We start from the raw sequence: 10,000 nt of genomic DNA on the forward strand, positions 1-10,000 counted from the left end.
AGCAGTGTTACCAATTGTCTGAATCAAAGATGAACACCACACAAACCCCTCATTCACACTACAGGGCCGAGCCAAGCTGAGCCAAGCTGAGCTTTTATAATGGACTGACCTGGTGACTCATCTACCATTGTTGCTGGCTCTGCGCTGGAGGCCATGCATGTGAAAGAGAAAATATCTGAAAGCTCCTAAGTGTGCTGTAGCTATGCACTCACTGAACACTTTATTAGGAACACTATACTAATACTGAGTAAGGCCACCCTTTGCTCTCAAAACAGCCTCGATTCTTTGTGTGCATTGATTCCACAAGATGTTGGAAACGTTCCTTTGACATTCTGTTCATGTCCATGTTGACATGATTGCATCTCGGAGTTCCAGCAGATTTTTCAAGCACACTTTCAATCTGTGAACCTCCCGTTCCACATCCCAAAGGTGTTCTATTGGATTCAGATCCAGTGACTAGTAAAGGCCACTGAAGAACACTGCTACTGAACTCATTGTCATGTTCATGAAACCAGTTTGAGACGACTTTTGCTTTGTGACATGGTGCATTATCATGCTGGAAGTAGCCATTAGAAGATGGGTACATTGTGGCCATGAAGGGATGCACGTGGTGGTCAGCAACAACTCAAATAGGCTGTGGCATTCAAGCGACGACTGATTGGTATTAACAGGCCCAAAGAGTGCCAAGAAAACATTCCCCACACCTGAATACACTGATCTGAATGAATGAGAAGGTGTACAAGTGTTCCACATATGTTCTGTCTGTCTGACTTTTTCCGTCTGTAAAATCTGTAAAGCGTCCTTGGGTTTGTGAAAGGCGCTATATAAAACCAAGATGATGATTATTATTATTATTAATAATAATAAAGTGTTGGGTGAGTTTGTATGTACTACATGTGTGGTCTGACTGCCTCTCTGTCCCTCTCCACACAGCTCATGACACTGGGCTGGTGACACTGCAGGTGGCTGCTAGTAACCAGATCATCTCTAACTCGGTGGTGTTTGAGTACAAGGCCCGCGCCCTGCCTTCCCTGCCCTCGTCCCAACACGACTGGCTCTCACTGGACGGTAGGACACACCTCTATGGTCATGTAGTTCTCCACCTCTCTCTCTCTCCACTCCTTCTCTCTATCTCTCCATTTCTCTCTCTCTCTCTCCTCCTTCCCTCCCTCCTCTCCTTCCCTCTCTTGCTTTCTCTCTCTCTCTCTCTCTCTCTCTCTACCTCTCTCCACTCCTCTCTATCTCTCCATGTATGTCTCTCTCTCCTCCTTCCCTCCCTCCTCTCCTTCCCTCTCTTGCTTTCTCTCTCTCTCTCTCTTTCTCTCTACCTCTCTCCACTCCTCTCTATCTCTCCATTTCTCTCTCTCCTCCTTCCCTCCCTCCTCTCCTCCGCTCTCTTTCTCTCTCTCTTTCTCTCTGACAGTCTGCTTGTCAATCTCTTGCTGCCCCCCCACCCCCCACTCCTCCCTGTCCCTCTTGCTCTCTCTACCTTTATCTCTCACTCTCTTTCTCCATCTCTCTCTCCATTTCTCACGTTTCCCAGCAGAGGACGGTTTGCGGTGTGCCTCGTGATGACTTGCTGTGCTTGTGTGTGTTGCTTTGTGTGATTGTCCACATGCGGTGGAGTCTTCTCAGTGTCTATGTGGGTTTGGGGGAGGGGGACTAAAGGGACCTTCCTGACCAGCATCCAATAACGTTAAGACCTACCAAACCATAATCTTAACCTTAACCAAGGCCTTAACTCTAACCTTAACCTCAACCAAAGCCTTAACTCTAACCTTAACCTTAACCAAAGCCTTAACTCTAACCTTAACCTTAACCAAAGCCTTAACCTTAACCAAAGCCTTAACCCTAACCTTAACCAAAGCCTTAACTCTAACCTTAACCTTAACCAAAGCCTTAACTCTAACCTTAACCTTAACCAAAGCCTTAACTCTAACCTTAACCAAAGCCTTAACCCTAACCTTAACCTTAACCAAAGCCTTAACCCTAACCTTAAACTTAACCAAAGCCTTAACTCTAACCTTAACCTTAACCGAAGCCTTAACCCTAACCTTAACCTTAACCAAAGCCTTAACCCTAACCTTAAACTTAACCAAAGCCTTAACCCTAACCTTAACCTTAACCAAAGCCTTAACTCTAACCTTAACCTTAACCAAAGCCTTAACTCTAACCTTAACCTTAACCAAAGCCTTAACTCTAACCTTAACCTTAACCAAAGCCATAACCCTAACCTTAACCAAAGCCTTAACCCTAACCTTAACCTTAACCAAAGCCTTAACTCTAACCTTAACCTCAACCAAAGCCTTAACTCTAACCTTAACCTTAACCAAAGCCTTAACCCTAACCTTAACCTTAACCAAAGCCTTAACCCTAACCTTAACCAAAGCCTTAACCCTAACCTTAACCAAAGCCTTAACTCTAACCTTAACCTTAACCAAAGCCTTAACTCTAACCTTAACCTTAACCAAAGCCTTAACCCTAACCCTAACCAGGGCCTCCGCTACGTACACGTGCATCACACGCTGTGCGTAGGGCACCAAAACAGTCTAATGATCATTATAACAATCACAATGATGAATTATTTAACTTTTAGGATGAAGCACAACTACAATAGGCACCATTAGAGCATTATTAGAGCACCATTAGTTCTAGCGCTCTGATACCATTATGTGTGGAGTACCGCCATTACCACGGTCTAAATATAATAGTGCTCTAATACCATTATTTAGACCGCCATTAGTCCTAACGCTTTCCTAATGGCCAGCAGCGGCCCTGCCCGAACCCTAACCGAATCTGAACCGATTTTTCAGAAATTGAATATCAGATATTCTCGTCAGTGAAGTGTCCCCTTCGTCTTCCCCTGCTCCATTAACGATAAACCCGCTTGGGTTGGGATTTTTGGGAGGTGTTGGGATGTGTGTGTGGGGGGGGGGGGGGGGGGGGGGGGGGGGGCGTCGGGACCACAGCACCACCGTCTGTCCAGTCAGTCTGTGTGTCTTTTGAGAGGTCTACGGTTGTGCCAAGTTGTCCTGCTCTGACGGACACTTCGGGAGGATCGATAGCTGCAGTAAATCAACGTCATTAGCAACCTCTGTGTTGATCTTGAATTGTGTGTTTTTAAGAGAGTGAGAGAGAGAGAGAGAGAGAGAGAGAGAGAGAGAGAGAGAGAGAGTGAGTGATTATTCTGGCTGGTAGGCTACTGTATATACTATATATATAGATAGCATCAGAAAGATGCCAAGTATAGTCCCCCCTGGAGGGGAGTCACCATGACACGTGTAGAAGACACAGGATGAGGAAGGACACAACTGGGACCCGAGGGCGTCACGTGACATCCTGGTGGACGGACAGATAGTCGGTTTCCTGCAGATGGACAGACTGTGTTGATAGTTGATAGAATAAGAGATGGGGGGGTGAAGGATGGAGGTAACTGCGGGGCTCCTTGTTTCTGTGTTTTTGTTGGTAGTCACGTGTGTGTGTGTGTGTGTGTGTGTGTGTGTGTATGAGAGAGGGAGAGAGAGAGAGAGAGAGCTGGGGGAGCGCTGCTGCAGTGTGTGTACATTGACAGGATAAAGTAGGGCATGGTGTGGCGCGGGCTGACGGGACAGCTGCATTGCAGACGGCCCTTGAGGGAGTGTGTGTGTGGGGGGGGGGAGTGTGTGTGTGGGGGGGGGAGTGTGTGTGTGAGGGGGGGGGGAGTGTGTGTGTGGGGGTGTGTGTGTGGGGGGGGGGGGGGGGGGAGCCGGTGGCGCCCAGGTGCGGCGCAGTAGAATTAGCGGATCATTCCGCCATTCATACTCTACTCTGCCTCGCGCGCTTCATTCACAGAACCGGTTAAGGAGGGGCTGTGAGACACTCGCACTCTACACAAACCTAAAGGGAAAACTCAGGGCTGCTGTGTTACCTTACTCACATTAACCCGTTGTTGTCTTCCCTCTCTCTCTCTCTCTCTCTCCGTCACTCTGCCTCCATAGGCAGAAGGGACTTCTGTGTGTTGGTGTTGAGTAGACTAATGTTGGTTCGTGACGATGAATCACTCTTATTTTTATCTATGTGTCTATTGTGAAAAGTCGACGACAGGACAAACATTATTTTCTTATTTACCCAATAAACATTGGATGTCGTCGACGTGTCAGTGTGGCCACTTTAGAGAAGTTGTAACGAATGCACCAGCTTTAATGTATAGTAACATCATAAAGCACTTGACTTATTTAAAGCTTAATTAAAGCACTTTGAGCTGCAACGTTTGCAGGAAAAGTGCTATAGAAATAACGGTTGTTATTATTAACAGCTATAGCAGCTTTATTTTCCCGGTTTATTCTCACGGAGCGCTCTATCACGACGGCTTTACGTGATATGCGGCATCAATGGAATGTGCACGTGGATAAAAAATACTTATATATCCACACTAGTCTATGAGTCACAACTCACATGCGACATCTAACTATCGTGTGTGCCTATAACGCCATGTAAATAACTCAGGCTTTAATGAACAGTCTAAATAACGGTTAACATTTTAAATACGACATCGCCGTCCTTAAAAGCTGCAGTGGGTCTACTATAGACTATAGTCACTGCTGGGTGCGCTTTCCCATCCGCTCGGTGAGTCTCTGTGTTGCTATGATGTACTAATGGCACCACTGCCTGCCTGCCTGCCTTGATTTGTCATAATGCAGAGTGGGGGAGGGGAGGGGGGCGCCTTTCCTCTGCAGCACTGCAGGTACGGAGCCATGGGCAGGACAGAGAAAAAAAACAAGAAAAAAAACCAGAGGTTGTATCGGAGCTGCAGAGCACTCTTTTACACACTCATAATTCACTGTCCACGGACTCGGTGGCCCTCGCTGACCGGAGAGCGGAGAGTTAGTTAGGAGAGCGCTCTCTCTCGTACCGCAACCGACGTAGTCCTGATACATTAGCGGCAGCAACGGAATGATCATCTCTCACTCCGGTTGTCGGAGGTTGATCTGAAAGTAAAGATCTCGTGAGTTTAGGATTATAAGGTTCTATCTCCGTTTAGGGCAGTTCAGAGATATTGAGCGTCAACGTTTTTACATTCCATTATGTTTTGTTTTGTGAGATGGAACCTTTGTATTTTATGAATTACTAACTAAAAAATGTCAACATTTTAAAAATAACACCACACAGGCATTAATACACACCTAATGGATCAGATTATGTAAAAAAAACTCAATTTTGACCAAAAATTGAGATAGAACCTTATAATTCTAACGTCACGATCTGTTGTAACAACTGCCTGCCTACCTACCCCGCATGGCAAAACAGGAGACCGTGTCCACACAATGCAGGGTCACAGTGGGTGTGTTAGGTAAACACGGTGAACTAGCGCAGACACCGAGGCAAAGCATTTTAAGCATTTTCCCATAGACAACGAGCTGCTGTTTACACCATGTCAGAATGCGTCGAGTATATATATTTTTTCCTCCCGTCAAATAGAAATAAATAAATAAATAAATGTAAAACAAAACGAATATAGCCTACCCACCTCAGCTCGGTGCTTGGTCGGCATTTGGATATTTGATAAAAAGTAAAGCGCAAATTATTAATAGTAATCGGAGCGCCGATTGGTGCTTTTTAAAAGCACGACGGGGCTTAGAGGGGAAAAACTAGGGCGTCTGTTTACCTGCGGCACGTGCGCACGACGTCTCTACTCGCCACGGTGCTTTTTATTTTACTGCAGGCTGGAGGGGGACTGAGCACAGCGGCGCAGGGAGAGAGGGAGGAGGAGAGGAGAGAGGGAGGGGGGAGGAGAGGAGAGGAGTGAAGGGGAGGGGGCTAGGAGAGGAAGAGTAGTGAGCGGTCTTTATCTCACTCTGACTCTCTCTCCCTCTCTCTCTCTCTCTCTCTCTCTCTCTCTCTCTCTCTCTCTCTCTCTCTCTCTCTCTCTCTCTCTCTCTCTCTCTCTCTCTCTCTCTCTCTCTCTCTCTCTCTCTTCCCTCACGTCGCTCTTCCACTTTGTTCCATTGTTGATGAGTGCTCAATTGAGGTTCTACAACCAACCAAGGATATTTTTTACTCACAACATCAGTCATTTGATTTACCAAGAAAAAGACATTGTGTGCATGGGGGGAAAAAACAACAACTGTGCACATGAGTAACATGCAGCATGTTGAGGACTTGGTCAGGAGGATTCCAGTGAATGACATCTGCTTTTCCTAAAGACAAGCAGGGGGAAACAGTTTTGCTTGCAGGGCAGGACTCTACCAATGGAAAATGCAATAGAAGGTTAGATGTGTTCAGTTGAATGTTTGTTGGACGTTGTTTCGTGTGTGTCTGTGGTGTTGATCGTGTGGCTGACTGTGCAGGAGAAGTTAAGTTAAACACGCTTTTAGACCGCTACTCCGAAGCTGGCTGCATGGTCGTGTTGTTGGGGATATGAGCAGTTGTATCCAGTTCAGCAGCTAGTGTCTCTGTCTGTCGTTTACTAAATGTTGTTGATCATGTTTTGGTTGTAAGACTACGACTTCATGTTTACCTTAGTGTTACAATGACTGTCTCCTTCATTGCATAGCAGTCTGTACATGCATAGTATTAGTAACCAACTATTGCCTCGCGTTTAATCTCAGTCGTCTCTGACTTCTGTAGGCTCGTGTTGTCAGCTTGTTATGAATATAATATCTCTCATATGCGTGTTCAGGTTGAGTTCATGCTGCATTATTAGTTTGGCTACATGATACTTTTGACTAAAACAACATGCTTTTCCAGTCTATGACTCACTCACACACAGCCACATCCATGGGCATTCAGTTTCTCTAAAAACGAACGTGATACGAGCCTACTACTCTCGAAATCCCCTGCAGAGAATTCAGCATTTTTAGATCTAGATGCCATTATAAGGGAACATAACCAACTCCAAGGAGAATTTCTGGAGCTTAAGGGAAGGATGTTTGCACGTGTTCGTCAAAGAAGTTGCTGCTGTTGATGACTGCACACTTTGAGTACTTTCGTCTCATGACTTCAAGTATGCCGCAAAACTGGACATGGTCATCAAGTTAAAAATAGGACTTGTTCCCCCCCCCCCCCCCATCAATTATAGCGCATTGCTGTGTCCTGCATGGACGATTTGTCAGCTTAACAAAATGTTTCATGCCAAGTATAACCTACTTCGTGGTGTTTTGTTTTTTTACTTTGATTCATTTCGTAAAAGTTTGAACACAGCAACACTGTAACCTCGTTTAGCGGATCTTGTTTTTCCACCACTGCAACTAAATACATGATAAACCCCAGACCTCCGCTTGTTGATCATTGGTTTTTAAAAGTGCAGCGCAGTATATATACATAACATATATATATATATATATATATATATATATATATATATATATATACATATATATATATATATATATATATATATATATATATATATATATAAACCACTATGTTGTCGCAGCCTCGCAGGAGGCTGTTCTTGTCAGGCGATCAATTCTCTTTGCGTTGGTAAATCAAGTGTGTCGTTAAACGTCAACGTGTTGGCCGTTTTCATTGGTTGTTTTCACCTGGATGGGTATCAGGCTATAGTTTGTAATTCTATGCACTTTTTCAGAAGAATAGTTCACAGAAGTCACACGAACAGTAGGCAGTAGTTCAAAGTAGTCTCTCCTATTAATATAGCCTAAATACTATAGCAACATGTCGTGGCAGTAAGTATCCTGTGAAAAACCAACCCTCTAGCAGCTGAGAGGGACAACTTCATTGTGTGCGCCTGTTTTCAGCACCACGGTACTATGGAGAGCGACATTTAGCGCTCGCAAAAGCCTATCCGGGATGACAACTTTGTCATTTTAAATTACCATGATTGCTCATGTATATTCACCTCAAGCAGAATAAATGGTGTAGGCTATTCATGTACCTGTTGCCTATAGGTCTACTCCATATACGACACGTATAGGCTAGTACTCATACTCACTATATCTATCTATCTATCTATCTATCTATCTATCTATCTATCTATCTATCTATCTATCTATCTATCTATCAGTATCTTTCACTTTCTTTCTTCCCCTATGTCCTCACTGAATGCATTTACAGAGAACTCACAACATAATTTGTGTGAATGGAAAAACTACTTCACATACACTGCAGGTTGGAGACAGTTTATAATGACTTACAAGATCTTTACATTTTATTAGAATTCCCGTTAATGATAACAAAATAGCAAACCCCTGAGACAGTAATTTTCCCGAGCACAGACGTAATGCTAATTTATATACTGCTGCTAGCATTTGGTACATTTAAATTGATACAGAGTACACCCAGCCAGTGAAGTGGAAATGCTTACCTGCGAATGGATAACCACAGGGCAGGTTTTACACTGATGGAAACCTGTGGCGGGAGGAAATGGCTCTTCGGAGGAAAATGGCTCATTTGTGGCTCCTTGCCATGCTCCCCCTTAAGCTTTGGAGGCAATTTGCGATGACCCAATTCAAGACCACACACATAATCAACATCCCTGAATTCCGCTGCAAAAGTTTAGCCTAAACTTCTCTAAAAAAAAAGTATTGAGAGCAAAATGTTGTTGTTTTGTACAGTTGGTGACCTAGTTTTTTTTTAATTGGAGCTCTTAACTGTTAATTAGAGTAAATTGTTACTTCGCATCATATCGAACATGTTGTTATTGTACGTTATTATGTTGTAATGCGTTATGATTTAGGAACAGGTCCCTAGTTAAAGACCAAATCACAATGCAATTACAATACGATTACTATGATTACTAACATACTGTATGTAACACTGTTCACACAACCTTATTAAAGTAGCATTACTACACCAGTTTAATTGACATTTACATTTTTGCCATTTAGAAGACGTCTTTATCCAAAGCGACTTACCTACTAACAGACACATTTGATTAAGAAAGTGAATCATCTATCTATCAATCAGTCATCATAAGAAACAAGTATAATCTATACTAGCCAAAATGCTACAGAAGAAGAAGAATTGCTACTTTTCTTAATAGCAGTTTAAAAGCAACACACTTTCCAGGTGTTGTGTTCCTATGAACACCGGCATGGCTCTGGGCTCCAGTCCCATGAATGTGTTTAGCCTAGATGTGTTATTGTCTTCCTATTAATGGATGGCTTGGAGAAGCACCGTGAGCCTCAGGCTACAGGACTATACATCAGATTGAGACATCATCTGGTAGATCCCTCCACCGACATCTCATCTATATCTCATATTACTCTCTCTCTCTCGACTGCCTCCAGCCTGGTATGATTCAGCCAGCACAGGTAGTTAGTTATCTATGCACACACACAGCCAGTTGGCGATACACACGTTTTTGTTTTCAGTTGAGATTTTTTTTTTCTCCCTCAAATCAAACTGCCCTACATTTCAGGACAGTATTGTTTGATATACTGTAAGCCAGCCATTTCATTTCATTTCATTGTTTCTCTTATAGCAGATGACACACGCAGGTGCAGTGAATCCACCTAGTGTGCGTTCTTCCTGGCGTTCCACCACAGTAGGATGAGATTATAAAGGTCCACCTCAGCCTTGATTCTGAATTGGTATTGACCTCTGGAACGGAAAGGCACTGGCGTCGGGCCAGGTGCGTGCTAACCTGGTGTGGCTTTGTGGTTTTTGCTGTCATTTTGCTATAAGGGGTGAGCGTTGCTTTTTATGCTTTTAAAAAACGTTTTTTAATGTTTTTTTGTTTTGGGGGGTTTTGTTTACACACATTTATAGGGAACCATGTGAGGAAACTACTAGCCATAGCTATGATTACCAGTGTTAGGTGGACAGTGAGGAGGAGTTCTTGCGAATTGCGAATTATAAAACAATCACAAGCTTAGAAAAAAAGGTGCTACTTTCAGTAGAACCCTATAGGGTTATTTGGCTGTCCCCTGTGGGTGAAGGCTCAGAAGAACCCTTGTTAAATGGAACCCAAAAGGGTTCTACCGTACATGGAACCCGAGCGTTCTCTCACAGGGAGAGCCGAAGGGATTTTTGGAACCCTTTTTTCTTTTTTAAAGGTTAT

The 10,000-nt window shown here is 43.8% G+C and overlaps 1 protein-coding gene across 1 annotated transcript in view; it reads left to right on the plus strand.

Annotated features, from left to right (window-relative positions):
- The window catches only part of camta1a (calmodulin binding transcription activator 1a), a gene marked incomplete at both ends in the record, with an annotated part of 132,863 nt that overhangs the window by 90,424 nt on the left and 32,439 nt on the right, over positions 1 to 10,000 (plus strand). The window contains 1 exon segment of the mRNA XM_080533531.1: positions 934 to 1,068. Within this exon segment, the coding sequence (XP_080389657.1) occupies positions 934 to 1,068 (135 nt within the window).

This window comes from Nansenia antarctica (assembly GCF_963989245.1).
Source record: "Nansenia antarctica genome assembly, chromosome: 6".
NCBI lineage: Eukaryota > Metazoa > Chordata > Actinopteri > Argentiniformes > Microstomatidae > Nansenia > Nansenia antarctica.